The sequence below is a fragment of the Heterodontus francisci genome, chromosome 24 (assembly GCF_036365525.1).
Source record: "Heterodontus francisci isolate sHetFra1 chromosome 24, sHetFra1.hap1, whole genome shotgun sequence".
Lineage (NCBI taxonomy): Eukaryota > Metazoa > Chordata > Chondrichthyes > Heterodontiformes > Heterodontidae > Heterodontus > Heterodontus francisci.
Genome location: NC_090394.1, coordinates 28545261 through 28570192, shown reverse-complemented (window position 1 = coordinate 28570192; position 24932 = coordinate 28545261). Strand labels below are relative to the sequence as shown.

The 24932-nt window shown below is 45.6% G+C and overlaps 1 protein-coding gene across 3 annotated transcripts in view; it reads left to right on the top strand.

Moving 5' to 3' along the window:
• The first annotated feature begins 746 nt into the window (after window positions 1-746).
• The window catches only part of LOC137383272 (cytochrome P450 3A21-like), a 78819-nt gene continuing 54633 nt past the window's right edge, over window positions 747-24932 (top strand). Inside the window, exons 1-2 of one of the 3 annotated variants that reach the window (XM_068055816.1) lie at window positions 747-890; window positions 11568-11661. In XM_068055816.1, coding sequence (XP_067911917.1) covers window positions 793-890; window positions 11568-11661 — 192 coding nt within the window. In that variant the 5' untranslated portion in view covers window positions 747-792. Of the gene's footprint in view, window positions 891-8917; window positions 9085-11567; window positions 11662-24932 lie in introns of those variants that run through there. The other 2 variants (XM_068055817.1, XM_068055818.1) reach the window with 2 other exon arrangements.

Sequence of the window (24932 nt, the reverse complement as noted above, 5' to 3'; positions counted from 1 at the left end):
CGTTGCCAGCGGAGGTGGTCGACGCGGGCATGATAGGGTCTTTTAAGATGTATCTAGACAGATACATGAATGGGCAGGAAGCAAAGAGATACAGACCCTTAGAAAATAGGCGACATGTTTAGACGGAGGATCTGGATCAGCGCAGGCTTGGAGGGCCGAAGGGCCTGTTCCTGTGCGGTAATTTTCTTTGTTCTTTGATACTGGGGCACAACTGGGTAGATTGAAAGAAGCACCTTGTCCATATGCAATGTTTCAGGACCTCACATTGCAAAAACACAGATACCAGATATCAACCAATAACTCATTGCCTCCATGGAGAATATTCAGGCATTGGAGAGGCTGCAGAAAAGATTCACGAGAATGGTCCCAAGGATGAGGAATTTCAGTTATGTGATAGGTTGGAGAAGCTGCAGCTGTTCTCTTAGGAGAAAAGATTGAGGTGATTTGACATGAGGAAAAACTTTTTTATGCCGCTAGTGGTTAGGATCTGGAATGCACTGCCTGAGAGTGTGGTGGAGGCAGATTCAATTGAGCCATTGAAAAGAGAACTGGATAATTATCTGGGGAGAAAAAAATTGCAGGGCTACAGGGGAAAAGGTAGGGGAGTGGGACTAGGTGAGTTGCTCTTGTAGAGAGCTAGCAGGAGACGACAGGCCAAATGACGACCTCCTGTGCTGTATCCAGTTACTAAGTAAACATCCCGCCCTCTCCCTCCCTGCTTTGTGACTGATACTCCCTTTAAACTCTAAAGTCCCAGGTCAGGCTCCCAGTCGCTCTCTGACTTCTCTCAGGATGACTGTCCTTTTCCCAGAGAGTCTGGGGCTGATCCGGGGCGCTCTGTCCGACCAGACCTGGATCCTTCTCCTCACTTTCCTGCTCCTGCTCGCTTGGTAAGTGTCTGATTGATTTCTTTAATCACTGTCCTGTTTCCAACCATGTGAGAAATAGTCACAAAGTTTAACTGCATTCACTGTTTGAATGAGGAAGGTTGACAGCATTTGTCACTAATTTCTGTTTGTTTCTAAGTGTGTGTGTGTGGGGTGGGGGCTCCTCAGTCTCCCCCCTCCCCCAATGTCCACAGAGTGGGTGTGGGCTGAGCCGCGGACGGTGCTGGAGAATCGGTGTTGATTCCGGGGCATTTCCCCCTCCTCCTGCTCACTGCCCGCGGCTCACAGCACATCAGCCTTTTGGGGCTGGACCTCCGAGTTAATGCAAGTGATGCCAGAGTGGAGGTGGCATGGAAGCTGATCCCAGTGGGATTTTATTGGTGTGGGGGGGGGAGAGGCTGATTTTAATGGGATTTTGCGGGACAGACAGTGTTTGGGGTGGGCGAAAATCCATGGAAATCTGCAGCGCCGGGAGAAGCAATTTCACCCCCTTTATTATTTTTATTGGATGGAAGCTGATCCTGGTGGGATTTTATTTTGGGGGAGGAGGATATCGATTTACATGGGATTTAAATGTAGGTGGGAATTGGTCGCTTTTTACTTGTTTTTCCAGTTTCCACTTTAGGACAAAATGAACCTCAGGACTGGTGAGATTGAAATCCTGCTGCTTTATTGCTATTTACACCAAGCTGGGAAATCTTGTAATCTCAAGTCTGCTCTGTATAAAAGGGATATATTTCACTTCTGTACAAACAGGGGCAATCATAATAAGAAACACTTCTACTCTGCAGGGATTTATAATACAAGACACGGTGTAAAGTGTGGAAGGACTGTTCTCTTATCTGGGTTCAAAATTACATAATGCACTCCCACACCCCTGCCAAGTTAGTTAATGTTCTGATGAAAGACCTAAAACATTAACTCTGTTTCTCTCTCCATAGATGCTGCCAGATCTGTGTATTTCCAGCACTTTCTGTTTTAATTTTAGTATAAAAGCTCCCCAATATCACTCGCAAATCACCCTGCAAGGAATTCGTCCCAGATTTGTTCAGGTGCAATCCTTCTGACCTTTACAGGTCCCATCTTCTCCAGAACTGCTCCCAGTGTCCCAGGAATCTAAAGCATTCCCTCCTGAAGCTTCTTTCCAGCCACACATTCATCTGCTCTATCCTCTTATTTCCATACTCACTGTGCATGGTATCGGGGGTAATCTGGACATTATTACTTTTGAGGAGCTGCTTGCTAGTTTCTTTCCAAGCTCCCTAAAATCTGACTGCAGGCCCACATCCCTCTTCCTACCTATGTCGTTGGTACCAATGTGGACCACGGCCGCTGGCTGTTCACCGTCCCCCCTCAGGGTGCTCTGCAGCAGTTCAGTGACATCCTTGGCTCTGGCACCAGGGAGGCAACACATTGTCGCCCAACTCATGTTTGTGCCCATAGAAACACCTGCCTATTCCCCTAACTATTGAATCACTGACCATAATTGCTCTTCCAGTCTTCTTTGTGCTCCCCTGTGTAGCTGAGCCAGCCATGGTGCCATGTACTTGGCTCTCGCTGTGCTCCCCAGATGAACCATCACTTTTCTCAGAACTGAATCCTGGCTGGAGAGTGAGACACAATCAGAGGACTCCTGTACTACCTGCCTGTTTCTTCATGGCTGCCTGGTGATCACCTGTTCCCTCTCTCCCTGCATACTTTTAAGCTCCAGGGTGAGAACATCTATACAAGTGCTATCCACAAAGCTCTCAACCTCATGGATGTGCCACAGTGCTACCAGCTGTTGCTGAAGTTCGAAAACCCGAAGCTCAAGCTGCTGCAACTGATGGCACTTCCTGCACATATGATTATCCAGGACTCGGGAAGTGTCCTGGAGTTCCCATATAGCACAGGATGTGCACTCCAGAGGTCAAAGCAGCCCTGCCATTCACCTATCTATTAAATAATAAACTTTGCTCTGACTAAAAATCATTGCTACTGCTTATAAACCTTGCTAATACCTGAGTTTCAGGACAAAAAAGGAGAGAAAGAAAGTTTAAAAGTAGAAAAAATTCTCACTAACCAATCACTTACCTGCTTCCTAATAATGTCACACTTGATTATCTTTCGAATGCTGTCAGTCAGCTCTGAACCCACACACTATCCGTCACTCCAGTTCTGCTCGCTCACTGGCCCGTTCTTTTCTAATCCGCCATCTCGCTGTAAACTTAATGCAAACTTATACCAGTTAAACTACTGCCTCCATCTGGAGGAAAAAAAACAACTTAAAACCCATTAACGACACACCTGCCTTCTCAGCTAATTAATGCTTCCAGCCTCTGCTCTCTCGTCTTGCTGCTGGTCTCCGGCTCCCTTTCTCAGATCGCTCCTGTTTTTGTAGAAGATCACAGCAGCACCTCCTCCCTGACTGTACCGAATTTCCCACAATTACCAAATTCCCAGCTCACTCTCTGTCTCGAGCTGCACTCCGTCACCAGCAACTACCTTTGTGCCTGCTTGGTAAAGGAGTTGAAGCTTGCAATAGGAATGACTTCCCGGAGGATTGTCATTGGTCCATTTAAATTGGTCACTGGTGCTCATTAAGGTGGCTGAATGGAATTCTGGAGGATAGTGCCTGACCTAACGACCTCTCCTAACAGCGACCAGCTGAATGGGAATAAACAAATCATTGCAGTGGATTGAGAGCTTTAATTACCTTTTACTGTTCACTCTCTGCTGAAGGATTGAAGAGGATTTTTGAAACACCGAGAAACTTTCTGTTTGTCAAGACTTCACCAACACTCTATCAACATTTATTCCAGAAATTCTCTGAGGCCTTCACCTCAAAGTAGAGTGAGTGCTGTGTTAGTCTACCTTATTGGGCACCTCATAGGAGTCACCAATAGAAATGTCATTGATATGTTACTAGGGGTCCTCGTTGATCTGCAGGAGGAATGTGAGGAAGAGATGAGGCCAGGCAGAGCAACACAAGTTGCTGCAGGGGAGAGGGACAGGAGAGTGAGGTGGGCTCCTCTCCCCACCCCCCACCTTAATGTCTTGTTGCTTCAAAGTGTGGCAAAGACCAGGATTATGACTTATCCTTTCACATTTGCTTGATCTAAACTAACTTCCTCTTCATAATAAGGCAGCAGATCACTGCTAACATAGAAACATAGAAAATAGGAGCGGGAGTAGGCCATTTGGCCCTTTGAGCCTGCTCCACCATTATGATCATGGCTGATCATCCAACTCAGTAACCTGTTCCTGCTTTCTCCCCATACCCTTTGATCCCTTTAGACTTGAGAGCTATATCTAACTCCTCTTGAAAACATACAATGTTTTGGCCTCAACTGCTTTCTGTGGTAGCAAATTCCACAGGTTCACCAGTCTCTGGGTGAAGAAGTTTCTCCTCATCTCAGTCCTGAAAGGTTACCAAAGAACAAAGAACAAAGAAAATTACAGCACAGGAACAGGCCCTTCGGCCCTCCAAGCCTACGCCGATCCAAATCCTCTATCTAAATCTGTCGCCTATTTTCTAAGGGTCTGTATCTCTTTACTTCCTGCCCATTCATGTATCTGTCTAGATACATCTTAAAAGACACTGTCGTGCCCGCGTCTACCACCTCCGCTGGCAACGCGTTCCAGGCACCCACCACCCTCTGCGGAAAGAACTTTCCACGCATATCCCCCCTAAACCTTTCCCCTTTCACTTTGAACTCGTATCCCCTCGTAATTGAATCCCCCACTCTGGGAAAAAGCTTCTTGCTATCCAACCTGTCTATACCTCTCATGATTTTGTACACCTCAATCAGGTCCCCCCTCAACCTCCGTCTTTCTAATGAAAATAATCCTAATCTACTCAACCTCTCTTCATAGCTAGCACCCTCCATACCAGGCAACATCCTGGTGAAGCTCCTCTGCACCCTCTCCAAAGCATCCACATCCTTTTGGTAATGTGACGACCAGAACTGCACGCAGTATTCCAAATGTGGCCGAACCAAAGTCCTATACAACTGTAACATGACCTGCCAACTCTTGTACTCAATACCCTGTCCGATGAAGGAGAGCGTGACGTATGCCTTCTTGACCACTCTATTGACCTGCGTTGCCACCTTCAGGGAACAATGGACCTGAACACCCAAATCTCTCTGTGCATCAATTTTCCCCAGGACTTTTCCATTTACTGTATAGTTCACTCTTGAATTGGATCTTCCAAAATGCATCAACTCGCATTTGCCCTGATTGAACTCCATCTGCCATTTCTCTGCCCAACTCTCCAATCTATCTATATTCTGCTGTATTCTCTGACAGTCCCCTTCACTATCTGCTACTCCACCAATCTTAGTGTCGTCTGCAAACTTGCTAATCAGACCACCTATACTTTCCTCCAAATCATTTATGTATATCACAAACAACAGTGGTCCCAGCACGGATCCCTGTGGAACACCACTGGTTACACGTCTCCATTTTGAGAAACTCCCTTCCACTGCTACTCTCTGTCTCCTGTTGCCCAGCCAATTCTTTATCCATCTAGCTAGTACACCTTGGACCCCATGCGCCTTCACTTTCTCCATCAGCCTACCATGGGGAACCTTATCAAACGCCTTACTGAAGTCCGTGTATATGACATCTACAGCCCTTCCCTCATCAATCAACTTTGTCACTTCCTCAAAGAATTCTATTAAGTTGGTAAGACGTGACCTTCCCTGCACAAAACCATGTTGCCTATCACCGATAAGCCTATTTTCTTCCAAATGGGAATAGATCCTATCCCTCAATATCTTCTCCAGCAGCTTCCCTACCACTGACGTCAGGCTCACCGGTCTATAATTACCTGGATTATCCCTGCTACCCTTCTTAAACAAGGGGACAACATTAGCAATTCTCCAGTCCTCCGGGACCTCACCCGTATTTAAGGATGGTGCAAAGATATCTGTTAAGGCCCCAGCTATTTCCTCTCTCGCTTCCCACAGTAACCTGGGATAGATCCCATCCGGACCTGGGGACTTGTCACCTTAATGCCTTTTAGAATACCCAACACTTCCTCCCTCCTTATGCCGACTTGACCTAGAGTAATCAAACATCTGTCCCTAACCTCAACATCCATCATGTCCCTCTCCTCGGTGAATACCGATGCAAAGTACTCGTTTAGAATCTCACCCATTTTCTCTGACTCCATGCATAGCTTTCCTCCTTTGTCCTTGAGTGGGCCAATCCTTTCTCTAGTTACCCTCTTGCTCCTTATATATGAATAAAAGGCTTTGGGATTTTCCTTCACCCTGTTTGCTAAAGATATTTCATGACCCCTTTTAGCGCTCTTAATTCCTCGTTTCAGATTGCGCCTACAATCCCGATATTCTTTCAAAGCTTCGTCTTTCTTCAGCCGCCTAGACCTTATGTATGCTTCCTTTTTCCTCTTAGCTAGTCTCACAATTTCACCTGTCATCCATGGTTCCCTAATCTTGCCATTTCTATCCTTCATTTTCACAGGAACATGTCTCTCCTGCATGCTAATCAACCTCTCTTTAAAAGCCTCCCACATATCACATGTGGATTTACCTTCAAACAGCTGCTCCCAATCTATATTCCCCAGCTCCTGCCGAATTTTGGTATAGTTGGCCTTCCCCCAATTTAGCACTCTTCCTTTAGGACCACTCTCGTCTTTGTCCATGAGTATTCTAAAACTTACGGAATTGTGATCACTATTCCCAAAGTAGTCCCCTACTGAAACTTCAACCACCTGGCCGGGCTCATTCCCCAACACCAGGTCCAGTATGGCCCCTTCCCGAGTTGGACTATTTACATACTGCTCTAGAAAACCCTCCTGGATGCTCCTTACAAATTCTGCTCCATCTGGACCTCTAACACGAAGTGAATCCCAGTCAATGTTGGGAAAATTAAAATCTCCTATCACCACCACCCTGTTGCTCCTACATCTTTCCATAATCTGTTTACATATTTGTACCTCTATCTCACGCTCGCTGTTGGGAGGCCTGTAGTACAGCCCCAACATTGTTACCGCACCCTGTCTATTTCTCAGTTCTGCCCATATTGCCTCACAGCTCGAGTCCTCCATAGTGCCTTCCTTCAGCACAGCTGTGATATCCTCTTTGACCAGTAATGCAACTCCTCCACCCCTTTTACCTCCCTCTCTATCCCGCCTGAAGCATTGATATCCTGGGATATTTAGTTGCCAATCATGCCCTTCCCTCAACCAAGTCTCAGTAATAGCAATAACATCATGCTCCCAGGTACTAATCCAGGCCCCAAGTTCATCTGCCTTATCGACTACACTTCTTGCATTAAAACAAATACACCTCAGACCACCAGTCCCTTTGCTTTCATCATCTGCTCCCTGTCTACTCTTTCCCTTAGTCACGTTGACTTCATTATCTAGTTCCTTCCAGGCTTTAGTTACTACCTCCTTACTGTCCACTGACCTCATTTGGTTCCCATCCCCCTGCCACATTAGTTTAAACCCTCCCCAACAGCTTTACCCCGTATCTAAGGATACCCCGTATCCTTAGACTATGACCCCTGGTTCTGGACTCCCCTACCATCGGAACCATCCTTCTTGCATCTACCCTGTCAAGTCCTGTTAGAATTTTATAGATTTCTATGAGATCCCCCCTCACTCTTCGGAACTCCAGCGAATATAATTCTAACCGACTCAATCTCTCCTCATACGTTCATCCCGCCATCCCAGGAATCAGTCTGGTAAACCTTCGCTGCACTCCCTCTATAACAAGAACATCCTTGCTCAGATAAGGAGACCAAAACTGCACACAATATTTCAGTTGTGGCCTCACCAAGGCCCTGTATAATTGCAGCAAGACATCCCTGCTCCTGTACTTGAATCCTCTCGCTATGAAGGCCAACATACCATTTGCCATTTTTACCGCCTGTTGCACCTGCACGCTTACCTTCAGCGACTGGTGTATGAGAACACCCAGGTCTCACTGCAATTTTTGCTTCAAATATTACTGCATGCATAGAAAATCAACCAATGAAGAATCAGCAAACAATTACCAATATGCTCTACCTAGCAATACCTGATATTTTCTTGCATGTTTGCAATTGCTGTTGTGCTTTGCCAATAAGCAGAGCAGGGTGCTGAAAATAGTTTCTAACATAACAAACACAAAAAAACCTTGAACACATACCCTTAAAATTCTGGAAACCACCCCAATAAATCTTGCCCCTCGTGCCTGGAGCTTCAGTGTTACAGAATTCCTATAGCTTACATTTTTGGACTTCGTGTATGCTGAGGCCCCAGGACACATGCTGTAAGACTGAGCATCATTCCTTTTTACGAGTGTGTCTCCTCCGTATTGTGGAGACTAAATGCCAATTGGATAATTTGCTTTGCCAAATCATTCCGTCTACCAGTGTGATCTGAACCTCCCTTTTGCCTCATCACCTTACCTCCCTTCTTTCCTCCCCACCCCCAGCCCCCATTCTATGGGATTTCTGCTTTTAGCCTTCTGTACAGTTCTAACCAGTCTCTATGCAATTCAGGAACAATATCTCTTTTGGGCACTCTGCAGCCTTTCGTCTGAGCATTAAATCAGTCAGTGCCAGGACTCTATTCCATATGATTATGATACTCGGTTCACTTTTGTTCATGTCATTGTACTTTGAGTTGCTGCCATCCAGTTTCATATCAGTCATGTACTGCTGGTTAGTGATTTGTAGTTTGTTATCCATATTGCATAATCTTATGTTTGTATTGGAATGCAGTAAGTTAGACTGTTGTGCGTCCCTATTCTCCAGTGGCAAATTTATGCTGCAATTTTCTGGAGAGGTTATTAGAATATGCCGCAGAGAGTCTGAAGCAGAGCAGCCAGTGATGAATCGATAGGTCCAAGGTTCTGAGCTTTGACTATATCAATAGTTGTTTAGAGGAACTGATATTTGATAAGCTACCACATAATTGGCTAAGGGACAGAAAGCAGAGGGTAGTGGTGACAGGAGGGAAGTAAGTCTACAGTTGTTCCCCAGACGTCAATATTAGGCACGATAATATATCTTTTTCATATATATTAATAACCAGGACTTAGGTATACTGAGCATAATTTCATAGTTTCCATTGGAAACATGCCAACTCTCGCCAAGTGACCGTGAGAATTGTAATTTCTGGCTGAAATATGTCTCTCATGACCTTTTAGACGGCTCCAAAATTTTGGGATTTTGCTGTACATCATTGCTGAAAAATCAGGTGAGGCTGGCAGCAGAGATGGGAAGCTGGTGGCAGCTGTGTGCAAGAGCCTGCACCTGTGGGTAAGGCAGAGGCTGAGGGAAGAGAGAGAGCGAGCACATGGGCCGACAGCCACTGCCAGCGGTGTGAGAGACCTCAATGGTGGCAGCAGCTCTCTCAGTCAGTGGAGTAGTTGGTGCTTCAAGGCAATGCCATATCTCTCTTGATATTGTCTTCCCCCAGGTTTGCTCTCCTCCTCTTCTGCGGAGTGCCTCATTCTATGATGTGGTTAGATAATGGGTGCAGTCAGCTTTCTGGTAACTTGCCCAAGTGCCCATTCTTCATGTGTCAGCTACATACTGAGTGTGTCTGGTTACTTGGCATTGCAGTTTATCCTGTGTCACGGAACTGTATTTTTTTTCTCCTCTGTTTGAAACAGTGTGACTTTAAGACTCTGTTAAAAACAGTATACTTTTAAGACAGAGACAGAATCTTTTAGATTTCTGAAAACAGTGTGCCACAGCAACAGTTGTTACCTAGGCAACCACAGGTGAGTGAGGAGGTCACATGGTATAATGTTTCAATTTAACTGTGTGGAAAACCAGCTAAAATAGAAAAGATCTGGACAGACACCAGCGAAGTGTGCTTACTGAAGGAAAGAGCTGTCTGTTTCTCTCAGCAGAAATTCTACAAGGAGCAACAAGCCACGCTAATTGTCTAAGGAGGAAAAAACACTTTGAAGAGACCATTTGTACTGCTGGAGGTAGCAAAATTCCTTTTTTGTACTTCCAATCTAAAAAGACTTTGCTTCAAGATTGAATCTCTCTTGACTGATTGTGGTTGCTGGAATTCGCAGTAAAGTTTCGACTGAGAGATTATTGGTTTTAAAATTCAAGTAGACCTATTCCTGTACTCATCATTGAAAGAACTGTGTGATATCTGCTGCAACCGAAGTGTTTTGAATGCCGATCTACTAAGAGACTGTTTCATCAAATCTGCGCGGAGACTTCAAGTGACATTTGATTATTTTTACACTAGGATACCTCACCCATCAGGAACATAACCCACAAAGACTAACAACCCAGTTATTTATTTATTCTTAAGAAACAGCTCATTTTTAAAACGTCATTTAAAAAAAAAAGCAGTTAACTGTTGATTTTTGAGTGTATGTGTGTGAATGGGGGGGGGACATTAAGTTAAAATAAAAAGTTATAAGGTCTTTAGACATGATCGTGTTTAAAATTTTGTTTTTAATAAGTAGTTAATTTGTTGTCTAAAGATACCTGGTTTTGTCTGTTTTATTCTGGGGGTTACCAGAGGGTTTAATTTGGCTGTTTTCTGGTTGAGTGGGAAAACTTTAATAATATGCGGCGACCTATGGAATGATGGGACTGAATTGACAGTGCACTGCTCCCGCCTCAATCGTAGCAGCTATCTGAACATGGATTTAATTATCAGCCGATATATTTATATTCTCAGGTTTCTGAAGGTATTAGAGGATAGTAAGCAGGAATCCTGTTTTTTGTTGTTGTCTGTCCCCCTATCCCAGGGATTCGGAGGCCAATTGTAGTGTTGTCACTGTTACCTGACCAAGACGATGTATAGATCTGAGCTTGGGAATGTCTCAGCACTTCATCATGCAAGGCATTTACAACGATGACTATTCGAATTTATATGGGGCCTTTAATGTTAGGAAAAGGTAGAAGAAATTAAGAAGTAGATCATAAGCTATTGTATAGGTTAGGAGAGAGAGATCCAACTGTTCAGTCGAAAAGATGAGTCATGACAAGGTTGTTCTGGTGAAGGAGCGGAAGGGTTTATGGAGAGAGCTTCAGAAAATAGAACATTGACATTATCAATGATTCATCCAGGTTGTTTGAATCAATGCAGAGACAATGCATCAGTGGTGGGGGGTGGTCCGGTGGCGGGGGTGGGTGCGGTGGAGGGGAGGTCCAGGGTGTTAAAAAGGCTGGAGCGTTGTGACCAATTTGGGGCACACACTTTAGGAAGGATGTCAAGAAGGTGGAAAGGAGATTTACTAGAATGGTACCAGGAATGGAAGACTTCAGTTATGTGGAGACTGGAGAAGCTGGGGTTGTTCTCCGAGCAGAGAGGTTTAAAATGGGGATTTGATAGAGGTTAAAAATCATGAAAGGTTTTGATAGAGAAAGTTAGGAGAAACTGGGTCGCTAACCAGAGGGCACAGATTTAAGGTGATTGGCAAAAGAACCCGGGGCAACATGAGGAAACTTTTTTACACAGCCAGTCAATGAAGCAGTTACTAAAGCAATGCACAATCCTGTCCTGAAGTCTCTGAAATCCTGGACCTTGTTTGAAGATTTCACTTTTCACATTTTTAAGTTCAGATATCCGTTGAACAAGAGATGTTTGAGAGATTATATTGAGGGATTTGTGTCTAGGAGGGCATATTTAATGTGGCTCATACTAACCTATTTATGTTTTGTTGTTGATAAGGATTGTAAGCACTTAAATTCAATTTGTAGGTGCAGTGTTTCACCATATGGGCTATTTAAACGGATTGGAGTTCCAGGGCCAAGGCCACTGCCGTTCATTGGAACATTTCTACATTACAGAAAGGTATGTTTTATTTCCCTCTCTTGACCATGTTAATAACTCCAGTTAGAACGTGACCTGTTATGAAACTATTCTACCATAGTAGTGCTTCTTCCTTTAACTGAGAACTGAGAGAGACGTCTTCAAAGCTCCTGCTTATAGTCTTCTGTGGGTGAGAGGAGACTCAGGGCAGAGCAGGGATGGCGCTGACAGACCGACTGCGTGGATTTTATTTTGGCAACAGGCCTCCCAGTGATGGGCTTAAGGTGAGGGGTGGGGCCGGGTGGGGTGACCCCGCCTTGGCTCTTTATCGGCCCCCAGATGAGTTGAACAGCAGACAGGCAATTAACTGCCCGCTGTCGGGGATGCCCTGCCCTGTAAGGGACAAAATCCTGCCCAAGAGTTGCCTGGCAATCAGAAGGCTGACAACTCATCAGTTCTAGCAGTGCAATTGGGCGCCATGTCCACTGCTGGCACAGCAGGAGGCTTGGAGCAGCTGCCATGGAAGAGGCGCCAGAAGACAGGTGAGTGGGGTCTGGCTCACCAGGGCCACTCAGGCAGGCCCGGCAAGGTGGGTGGGTGGGGTGTTAATTACTGAGGCAGGTACGGTGGGTTTCAGCATTGGCGGGAAGGGGTGCCTGAACTCACTAGGAGGCTGCCAGGTCTTACCTGGCAATGTCTGCACATGGCAGTATGCCCCTCGATGTTGGCTAAATGCCAGTATCAGATGGACCACAATGGGCTGGAAATTCGTGTGCGCCATTTTTTGGTCACAACTCATGACCTGTCTACACTTGTTCAGATCGAGGTGGGCAGCACCCAATTTTGGTACAGCAACTTCATTGAGTGATAATGGCACCAAAGGAGGCAATTCAGCCCATCGAGTCCATGCCAGCTCTCTGTAGAGCAATCCAATCAGTCCCATTCCAATACTCTATCCCCTTAGCCTTTTATTTCCCTCAAGTGCCCATCAAATTTCCTTTTTGAAATCATTCATCATCCCAGCTTCCACCAGCCTCATAGGCAGTGAGTGCCATATAATTATCAGTCACTGCATTAAAAACTCTTCCTCACATCCCCCTGCATCTTTTGCCCAAATCCTTAAATCTGTGTCCCCCAGTCCTTGCACCATCAGCTAATGGGAACAGCTTTTCTTTGTCTACCCTATCCAAGCCTGTCATATCTTATACACCTCAAAAAAATCTCCTCTCAATCTCCTTTCCTCCAAGGAGAACAACAACCCCTTCTTCTCCAAACTAACCTTGTAGCTAAAATCTTCCATTCCTGGAACCATTTTGGTAAATCTCCTCTGCACCCTCTCAAGGACCCTCACATCTTTGCTAAAGTGTGGTGACCAGAACTGGATGCAATCCTCTAGTTGGGTCCGAACCAGAGCTTTATAAAGGTTCAGCATAACCTCCTTGTTTTTGTACCCTATACCTCTTATTTATGAAGCCCAAGATCCCATAGTCTTTGCAAACTAATGTCTCAATATGCTCTGTGACCTTAAAAGATCGATGCACATGAGCACCCCCCCACCCCCCCCAGGTCCCTCTGTCCCTGTACACTCTTTAGAACTGTACCATTTAGTCTATATTCCCTCTCCCTGTCCCCTCTGCCAAATGCATCACCTCACATTTTTCTACATTAAATCCAAACTGCCATTTACCTGCTCGTTCTGCTAGCCTATTTATGTCCTGTTTTAGTTGTTTGGTATCATCTTCACTGTTGCCCACACTTCCAAGTTTGGTATCATTGGCAAATTTTTAAATTTTATCAATATCCAAGTCATTTATGTACATCAAAAAAAAAACAGTGGTCCTAACACTGAACCTTGGGGAACACTGCTGTCTACCATCCTCCAGTGTGAAAAACAACTATTTACCATGACTTAATGTTTTTTGTCCTTAAGCCAATTTTTTATTCAAGCTGAGAACTGCTATAGGAGGGAGGGCACCAGATTTCTGAAACACTGGGACCGGTTCTGGGACAGATGGGACCTGTATAAGATGGACGGGCTGCATCTTAGTTGGACTGGGACGAATATCCTCGCAGGGAGATTAGCTATTTCTGTTGGGGAGGTTTTAAACTAAATAGTCAGGGGGATGAGAACCTGAGAGAGAGCTCAGATCGGAGGGAAGCAAAACTGGTAACTTGACAAGGGGATGGGAACCAGGAGCAAGTATCAGAGAGGAATACCAAGGTGCACAGAATACTGGGGGAGATAGAGAGCATGACAGCAGGGAATAGTAAGTTATTTGGTGGGGTCAGAGTAAGGGAGAAAGTAATAAAGTCTGAATCAGGGTTAATGTGCATGTATGTGAATGTATGGTTAACAAGACTGGTGAGGTACAGGCACAGATTGCCATGTGGAAATATGATGTCGTGGCGATAACAGAGACCTGGCTCAATATTCCTGAATACAAGGTGTTCAGGAAAGATAGGAAAGGGAAAAAAGGGGGATGGGTGTCGATATTGATGAAAGAGAGCATTGCAGTGCTGGAGAAAAAGGATGTCCCAGAGGAGTTGAGAACAGAATCAATTTGGCTCGAGCTAAGGAACAAAAAAGATGCAGTTACATTGCTCGGTGTTGTCTATAGGCCACCAGCCAGTGGGAAGGACATGGAGGAACAAATTTGCAAGGAAATTACAGAGAGGTTCAAGAATTATAGGGTTGTTATAATGGGGGACTTTAGTTATCCAGACATAGACTGGGATAATAGTGTAAAGAGCAGTGAGGGGCAAGAGTTCCTAGAGTGTACGAGAAAGGAAGCAGTTCTGGGCATCTGGTTCTGGGAATGAGGTGGGCCAAGTATCAATAGGAGAACATTTAGGGGACAGTGATCATTGTATCATAAGGTTTAGGCTGACTATGGAAAAGGGCAAAGAGAAATCCAGGGTAAGAATAATTAACTGGGGGAAGGCCAACTTCAGTGGGGTAAAAATGGAGCTGGGGCGAATAAATTGGAGACAAAAGCTGGCAGGAAAACCGTAGATGATCAATGGGCTACCTTCAAAGAAGAGATAGTTCGAGCACAGGGCGGCACAGTGGCGCAGTGGTTAGCACTGCAGCCTCACAGCTCCAGCGACCCGGGTTCAATTCTGGGTACTGCCTGTGTGGAGTTTGCAAGTTCTCCCTGTGTCTGCGTGGGTTTTCTCCGGGTGCTCCGGTTTCCTCCCACAAGCCTAAAGACTTGCAGGTTGGTAGGTAAATTGGCCATTATAAATTGCCACTAGTATAGGTAGGGAAATATAGGGACAGGTAGGGATGTGGTTGGAATATGGGATTAGTGGAGGATTAGTATAAATGGGTGGTTGATGGTCGGCACAGACTCGGTGGGCTGAAGGGCCTGTTTCAGTGCTGTATCTCTGAACTAAACTAAACTAAAAACTATGTTCCCTCAAAGGGGAAAAGTAGGGAAAACAAAACCAGAGCTCCCAGGATGACAAAAGAGATAGAGATTAAGATAAAGAAGAAAATGTGTGCTTATGAGAGATGCCAAGTAGAAAATACTATTGCGAACCAGGCTGAATATAGAAGGTACAGAGCAGAAGTGAAAAAGCAAACAAGAGAAGCAGAGAGAGCATGAAAAGAGACTGGCAGTTAGCATTAAATGAAATCCCAAAGTTTTCTATAGGCATATAAATAGTAAAAAGGTGGTAAAAGGAGGAGTGGGATCAGAAAGGGGATTTACACCTGGAGGCAGAGGGCATGGCTGAGGTATTAAATGAATACTTTGCATCTGCCTGGGTTGCATCTTCTTCCTTGATAAAGACAATGTTAAAAGAGGAGGTAAGTCAGACACTAGAGGGGTATACAATTGATAAAGAGGAAGTATTAGATAGGCTGAAATAAAAACAAGAAATGCTGGAAATACTCAGCAGGTCTGGCAGCATCTGTGGTGAGAGAAAAAGAGTTAATGTTTAAGGGCAGTAAAGAAGGGCACTGACCTGAAACGTTAACTCTGCTTCTCTCTCCACAGATGCTGCCAGACCTGCTGAGTATGTCCAGCGTTTCTTGTTTTTATTTCAGATTTCCAGCTTCCGCAGTATTTTGCTTTTATATTATATAGGCTGTCCATACTTAAGGTGGATAAAGCACCAGGACCAGATGAGATGCATCCAAGGATACTGAGGGAAGTGAGGGTGGAAATCGCAGAGGCACTGGCCATAATTTTTCAGTCTTCGACTCAAGGGTGGTGCCAGAGGACTTGGAGAATTGCAAATGTAACAGCCTTGTTCAAAGAAGGTTGTAAAGATAAGCGCAGCAACTACAGGCTAGTTAATTTAACTTTGGTGGTGGGAAAACTTCTAGAAATAATTCGGGACAAAATCAATGGTCACATGGACAAATGCGAATTAATTAAGGAAAGCCAGCATGGATTTCTTAAGGGAAAATCATGTTTAACTAACTCGCTGGTGTCTTTTGAGGAGGTAACAGAGAGGGTTGATGAGGACAATGCTGTTGATGTGGTGTACATGGACTTTCAAAAGGCATTTGATACAGTGCCACGCAACAGGCTTGTGAGCAATGTTACAGCTCATGGAATAAAAGGTATGGCAGCAACATGAATACAAAATTGGCTGAGTGATAGGAAACAAAGAGTATTGGTTAATGGATGTTTTTCGGGCTGGAGGAAGGTTTGTGGTGGAGTTCCCCAGGGATCAGTGTTGGGCCCCTTGCTTTTCTTGTAATATATTAATGACCTAGACCTTGATGTACAGGGCACAATTTCAAAGTTTGCAGATGAAACAAAGCTTGGAAGCATTGTGAACAGTGAGGAGGAGATTGTAGAACTTCAAAAGGACATAGACAAGTTGGTGGAATGGGCAGACAGGTGAAAGATGAAGTTCAATGCAGAGAAATGTGAAGTGATTCATGTTGGTAGGAAGAACATGGAGAGACAATATAGAATAAAGGGTACAATTCTAAAGGGGGCGCAGGAGCAGAGGGACGTTTTCTTTTTATCTTTCGCACTGATGTGCTGGGCTCCCCCATCATTGATGATGGGGATATTTGTGGAGCCACCTCCTCCAGTTAGTTGTTTAATTGTCCACCACCATTCACGGCTGGATGTGGCAGGACTGCAGAGCTTAGATCTGATCCATCGGTTATGGGATCGCTTAGCTCTGTCTATTGCATGCTGCTACGCAGTTTGGCATGCAAGTAGTCCTGGGTTGTAGCTTCACCAGGTTGACAACTCATTTTGAGGTATGCCTGGTGCTGCTCCTGCAGTGCCCTCTTGCACTCTTCATTGAACCAGAGTTGGTCTCCTGGCTTGATGGTAATGGTAGAGTGGGGGATATGCCGGGCCATGAGGTTACACATTGAAGTTGAATACAATTCTGCTGCTGCTGATGGCCCACAGCACCTCATGGATGCCCAGTTTTGCATTGCTGGATCATTTCGAAATCTATCCCATTTAGCACGGTGCAAGTGCCACACAACACGACGGACGGTATCCTCAATGTGAAGACTTCTTCTCCACAAGGACTGTGCGGTGGTCACTCCTACCAATACTGTCATGGACAGAAGCATCTGCGGCAGGCAGATTGGTGAGGACGAGGTCAAGTATGTTTTCCCTCGTGCTGGTTCCCCCACTACCTGCCGCAGACCTAGTCTAGCAGCTATGTCCTTCAGGACTCGGCCAGCTCGGTCAGTAGTGGTGCTACCAAGACACTCTTGGTGATGGACATTGCAGTCCCCCACCCAGAGTACATTTTGTGCCCTTGCCACGCTCAGTGCTTCCTCCAAGTAGTGTTCAACATGGAGGAGCACTGAGTCAACAGCTGAGGGAGGGCGGTAGGTGATAATCAGTAGGAGGTTACCTTCCCCATGTTTGACCTGATGCCATAAGACATCATGGGGTCCAGAGTCGATGTTGAGGACTCCCAGGGCAACTCCCTCACTACTGTAGACCACTGTGCCACCACCTTTTTTTTTCATTCATGGGATGTGGGTGTCACTGGCTGTGCCAGCATTTATTGCCCATCCCTAATTGCCCTTGATAAGGTGGTGGTGAGCTGCCTTTTTGAACCGCTGCAGTCCATTTGGGGTAGGTGGACCCACAGTGCTATTAGGAAGGGAGTTCCAGGATTTTGACCCAGCGACAGTGAAGTTTATTGCCCATCCCTAATTGCCCTTGAGGAGGTGGTGGTGAGCTGCCTTCTTGAACCGCTGCAGTCCATTTGGGGGAGGTATATCCACAGTGCTGTTAGAAAGGGAGTTCGAGGATTTTGACCCAGTGACAGTGAAGGAACGGTGATATAGTTCGAAGTCAGGATGGTGTGTGACTTGGAGGGGAACTTGCAGGTGGTGGTGTTCCCATGTATTTGCTGCCCTTGTCCTTCTAGTTGGTAGAGGTCGCGGGTTTGGAAGGTGCTGTCTAAGGAGCCTTGGTGCATTGCTGCAGTGCATCTTGTAGATGGTACACACCACTGCCACTGTGCGTCGGTGGTGAAGGGAGTGAACGTTTGTAGATGGGGTGCCAATCATGCGGGCTGCTTTATCCTGGATGGAGTCGAGCTTCTTGAGTGTTGTTGGAGCTGCACCCATCCAGGCAAGTGGAGAGTATTCCATCACACTCCTGACTTGTGCCTTGTAGATGGTGGACAGGCTTTGGTGAGTCAGGCGGTGAGTTACTCGCCTCAGGATTCCTAGCCTCTGACCTGCTCTTGTAGCCACAGTATTTATATGGCTACTCCAGTTCAGTTTCTGGTCAATGGTAGCCCCTAGGATGTTGATAGTGGGGAATTCACCGATGAAGATGCCGTTGAATGTCAAGGGGTTAGATTCTCTCTTGTTAGAGATGGTCATTGGCTGTCACTTGTGTGGCGCAAATGTTACTTGCCACTTATCAGCCCAAGCCTGGATATTGCCAGGTCTTGCTGCATTTCTACATGGACTGCTTCAGTATCTGAGGTGTCACGAATGGTGCTGAACATTGTGCAATCATCAGCGAACATCCCCACTTCTGACCTTATGATTGAAGGAAGGTCATTGATGAAGCAGCTGAAGATGGTTGGGCCTAGGACACTGCCCTGAGGAACTCCTGCAGTGATGTCCTGGAGCTCAGATGATTGACCTCCAACAACCACAACCATCTTCCTTTGCGCTAAGTATGACTCCAACAAGCGGAAGGATTTCCCCCTGATTCCCATTGACCTCAGTTTTGCTAGGGCTCCTTGATGCCATACTCGGTCAAATGCTGCCTTGATATCAAGGGCAGTCACTCTCACCTCACCTCTTGAGTTCAGCTCTTTGGTCCATGTTTGAACCAAGGCTGTAATGAGGTCAGGAGCTGAGTGGCCCTGGTGGAACCCAAACTGAGCACCACTGAGCAGGTTATTGCTAAGCAAGTGCCGCTTGATGGCACTGTTGATGACGCCTTCCATCACTTTACTGATGATTGAGAGTAGGCTGATGGGGCGGTAATTGGCCGGGTTGGACTTGTCCTGTTTTTTATGTGCAGGACATACCTGGGCAATTTTCCACTTTGCAGGGTAGATGCCAGTGTTGTAGCTGTACTGGAACAGCTTGCCTAGGGGCGTGGCAAGTTCTGGAGCACAGGTCTTCGGTACTATTGCTGGAATATTGTCAGGGCCCATAGCATTTGCAGTATCCAGTGCCTTCAATCATTTCTTGATATCACACGGAGTGAATTCAATTGGCTGAAGTCTGACATCTATGATGCTGGGGACTTCAGGAGGAGGCCGAGATGGATCATTAACTCGGCACTTCTGGCTGAAGATTGTTGCAAATGCTTCAGCCTTATCTTTCGCACTGATGTGCTGGGCTCCCCCATCATTGAGGATGGGGATATTTGTGGAGCCTCCTCCTCCTGTTAGTTGTTTAATTGTCCACCACCATTCACGGCTGGATGTGGCAGGACTGCAGAGCTTAGATCTGATCCGTTGGTTTTGGGTTTGGTTAGCTCTGTCTATTGCATGCTGCTTACACAGTTTGGCATGCAAGTAATCCTGGGTTGTAGCTTCACCAGGTTGATACCTGGTGCTGCTCCTGGCATGCCCTCCTGCACTCTTCATTGAACCAGGGTTGGTCTCCTGGCTTGATGGTAATGGTAGAGTGGGGGATATGCCGGGCCATGAGGTTACACATTGTGGATGAGTACAATTCTGCTGCTGCTGATGGCCCACAGCATCTCATGGATGCCCAGTTTTGCATTGCTAGATCATTTCAAAATCTATCCCATTTAGCATGGTGATCGTGCCACACAACACGATGGAGGGTATCCTCAATGTGAATGCGGGACTTCATCTCCACAAATACTGTGCGGTGGTCACTCGTACAATTACTGTCATGGACTGAAGCATCTGCGGCAGGCAGATTGGTGAGGACGAGGTCAAGTATGTTTTTCCCTCGTGTTGGTTCCTCCACCACCTGCCCCAGACCTAGTCTAGCAGCTATGTCCTTTAGGACTCGGCCAGCTCATCAGTAGTGGTGCTACCAAGCCACTCTTGGTGATGGACATTGAAGTCCCCCACCCAGAGTACATTTTGTGCCCTTGCCACCCTCAGTGCTACCTCCAAGTGGTGTTCAACATGGAGGAGTACTGAGTCATCAGCTGAGGGAGGGTGGTAGGTGGTAATCAGTAGGAGGTTACCTTGCCCATGTTTGACCTGATGCCATGAGACCTCATGGGGTCCAGAGTCGATGTTGAGGACTCCCAGGGCAACTCCCTCCCTACTGTATACCACTTTGCCACCACCTCTGGTGGGTCTGTCCTGCCGGTGGGACAGGACATACCCGGGGATGGTGATGGCAGTGTCTGGGTCATTGTCTGTAAGGTATGATTCCGTGAGTATGACTATGCTGGGCTGTTGCTTGACTAGTCTGTGGGACAGCTCTCCCAACTTTGGCACAAGCCCCCAGATGTTAGTAAGAAGGACTTTGCAGGGTTGACAGGGCTGGGTTTGCCGTTGTTGTTTCCGGTGCCTAGGTCGATGCCGGGTGGTCCGTCCGGTTTCATTCCTTTTTATTGACTTTGTAGCGGTTCGATACAACTGAGTGGCTTGCTAGACCATTTCAGAGGGCATGTAAGAGTTAACCACATTGCTGTGGGTCTGGAGTCACATGTAGGCCAGACCAGGTAAGGACGCAGATTTCATTCCCTGAAGGGCAGTGAACCAGATGGGTTTTTACAACAATCGACACTGGTTTCATGGCCATCATTAGACTAGCTTTTAATTCCAGATTTATTAATTAAATTCAAATTCCACCTTCTGCTGTGGTGGGATTTGAACCCATGTCCCCAGAGAAATACCCTGGATCTCTGGGTTACTAGTCCAGTGGTAATACCACTACGCCACCGCCTACCCCTCGGTGTATATGTGCATAAGTCATTGAAGGTGGCTGGACAGGTTGCGAGCATCTAGTAAATCATACAGTATCCTGGGCTTTATTAATGGGGGCATAGAGTACAAGAGCAAGGAAGTTATGTTAAACTTGTATGAGACACTAGTTCAGCCTCAGCTGGAGTATTGCGTCTAGTTCTGGGCGCCGCACTTTAGGGAAGATGTGAGAGCACTGGAGAGAGTACAGAAAAGATTCATGAGAATGGTCCCAGGAATGAGGAATTTCAGTTATGAAGATAGATTGGAGAAGTTAGGACTGTTTTCCTTGGAGAAGAGAAGGCTGAGAGGTGATTTGATAGAGGTATTTAAAATCATGAGGCGTCTGGACAGAGTAGATAGAGAGAAACTGTTCCTACTCATGAAAGGATTGAGAAAGAGGGGGCACAGATTTAAAGTATTTGGATGAGAAGCAAAAGTGACATGAGGATAAACCTTTTCATGCAACGAGTGGAATGCGCTGCCTGAGAGTGTGGTAGAGGCAGGTTCAATTGAAGCATTCAAAGGGGAATTAGACCGTTATATGAAAAGGAAGAATGTGCAGGGTTATGGGGAGAAGGCAGGGGAATGGCACTGAGGGAATTGCTCTTTCAGAGAGCCAGTGTGGACACGATGGGCTGAATGGCCTCCTTCTGCACTGTAACGATGCTGTGATTCTGACACTGACCCTCCTATTCCATGAACCTCAATTTTGCTCAACAGCCTATTGTATGGTACGTTGTCAGAGTCTTCCTTAAAATCCATATCGACATCATCCATTGCTTTCCCTTCATCAATCTTCTCTTATACTTCATCAAAAAAGTCAATTAGATTAGTCAAGCATGATCTGCTGTTTAGAAATCCATACCAGTTATCCTTAATTAACCTAATCCTCTTCGAGTGCCTGTAGAAAGACACGTCCAGACAGTCAAAAGAACTATTGAGAAATGCCGAGAGATGAAGGAAGACCCAAACCTGGCCTTATTGTCACTGTGATTCACACCTCTCAAGGCTGACATGAAATCACCTGGAAGAAAATATAAAACTACTCTGCCAAGTGACCAGGCAAAGTGAGACAACAACTCACTGAAGCACAGGTAAGAGGAGAGCAACACTTCAACAAATATGCTAAATCCCTACCTCAGCTGTTAAAAGGGCAAACTGTACATGTACAGGATCCAGTCATGAAAACCTGGAGCCCAGCACAAGCTGTTGGTGAAGCTGAGACTCCAAGATCATACATCTTTGAGACCGAACTCAGTTACCAAATGAGAATGAACAGAATCCATTTTTGACCTGCACCTGAGCTGGACAAAACAGAAAAGACCATCATCAACACCGGAAATATCACTATCCAGTGAGACAACATTAATAATATCATTAGCATGTAACACAACATTTGAAACAGCAGGATACCAAGTTCCTGATGCATGATTGAGGACTCTGACCCTCTGTCCTACTCGCAGTTGAGTTAATTCTGGTCCTCCCTGCCTTACATACAGTGGCTTCATCTTCCCTTATTTTGAAAGAAATATTTCCTTTGCAGTGGAAAACATAGAAAGACAATGACTGGCAGCATCACAAATCACTGGCAATCCCTCTGGCCTCTGGGTACTTGTTGCAACGAACTGAAGCTCGAGGAGAGACCTCCTGGACATATCGCCTCTTCGTGTCAAGACTCCCAACCTTTGTGACGTCCTTTACATGGACTGATCCAATACATTCAACCTGGATATTTTTTTACCATCTTCAGTGTGTTACTGACTTCATGTATTGTGACAATCCGTAACTCTTGGCATACTGGAAATCCTGTGACAACACGTCCAGTTGTGTCTACAATATAAAACATCTGGTAGTCATTTGGAGCTCGCATAGCTGCACTGTAAGGTTAACATTCGAATGCACTTGATTGGAGAACTGTTGTAGGCAGTCAGCCTAGCAATGGTGGGTTGTACCATAGATTCACTTTCTTTTGGTACATATCCTTCACTAGACAGAGGGGTAGAATATTTGCACTTGCCCCAGTGTCAGTTTTCACTCTGAGTTTATGCTTGCCACTCTTCTGCAGGCATATTATCTGATCATGACGAATGCCTCATGCCTCAGATTGCGCATATTGATCCAAGTAAACTGTGTGAAATGCTTGCCTGCTGTTTGCACGTGTGCATTCGTCATCCATGTCCTCCTGGCAATCTGTCTCTCTGCTGATCTGATGTACCTGCTTCAGCTTTTGTTGTGTGTTGCCATACCTTTTGTTGTGTTTGCCATTCTGTCTTGCAGATATTGTCTCTGCATGTGATCTGCCACCATTCCTGTGTACAGTATCTAAGTTTGGCCTTTTGCACTGCCTTGCCCAATGTCCTCGCATGCCACAAGCTTTTCACTGGCCCTGGTACACCGGACAGCTGTGAATTGGGCGAGTGAGGCCACAAGGCTTGGCAGAACTCTGAGCCTTCGTTACCATACCAGTTGTTGTAACCGCCCCAATGCTTGTAACAGTTGGCACCCAGTCATGATGGCTTCAAATTTCCTTCCATCATTATGTAGTGCATCTACAGTGTTTGGGAACCTGAGTAAGAGGGAAGCAAAACTGGCAACCGGAAGTAAAAAAGCAGTAAGCGAAATTAGAAGGCAGACGAAATGAAGGCAAACATCAAATAGGATCAGAATGTTTAGACAAGTTTAAGGGCACTCTATCTGAATGCACGCAGCATTCGCAAAAGGTAGATGATTTAAAGGCACAAATAGAGGTAAATGGGTATGATTTAATTGCCATTACGGAGACGCGGTTACAGGGTGACCAGGACTGGGAACTGACTGTTCAGGGATATTCATTACTTAGGAAGGATAGGTGGAGGGGAAAAGGAGGTGGGATAGCGCGGTTAATAAGGGATCAGTTTAGCGCATTAGTGAGAGAGGATCTTAGATCAAGGGAGCAAGATGTAGAATCAGTTTGGGTGGAGCTAAGAAACAGCAAGGGGCAGCAAACATTGGTGGAAGTTGTTTATAGGCCACCAAACTGTCGTGTAATTTTGGGCACGGTATAAATCAGGAAATTAGAGCTGCATGGAACATGGGCAATACAGTAATAACGGGCGACTTCAATTCACATGGAGACTGAGTAAATATAAACCTGGGTAAACCTAATTAGCACTAATGCTGTGGAGAATGAATTCCTGGAGCATATATGAGATGGATTTCTGGAGCAGTATGTTGAAGAACAAACTGGGGATCAGGCTATTTTTTAAATTTAGATTTATGGCTAATTAATAACCTTGCTGTAAAGGAGCCATTAGGAAATAGTGACCACCGTATGATATTTCTTCTTCTTTCTTTGGCCTCCTTATCTCGAGAGACAATGGGTAAGCGCCTGGAGGTGGTCAGTGGTGTGTGGATGATATAATTTGACATTAAGTGTGAAAGAGATTTAGTTCATTCTGAAACTAGGGTCTTAAATCTGAACAAAGGAAACTATGAAGGTATGAGGGGCAAGTTAGCTATGGTGGATTGGGAAAATACATTAAAAGATTAAAAGGCAGGCAATGGCTAGTATATAAAGAAGTATTACATGGTCTACAGCAAATATACATTCATCCAAGACACAAAAACCCAATAGGAAAGCTGAATCAACTGTGGCAAACAAAGGAAGTTAAAGATTGCATTAGATCAAAGGAAGTGGCTGATCAGGTCACCAGAAAAAGTGGTAAGCCCGAGGATTGGGAGCAATTTAGAATCCAGCAAAGGATGACCAAGAAAATGATAAAGAAAAGGAAAAGAGAATATGAAGGCAAGCGAGTGAGAAACATAAAGGCGGACTGTAAAAGTTTCTTTAGGTATGTGAAAAGGAAAAGATTAGCAAGGACAAATGTGGGTCCATTACAGGCAGAGGGAGATAGGAGACTTTGTGGTGGAGAATGGGGAAGTGCTGGAAAGACTGAACAATT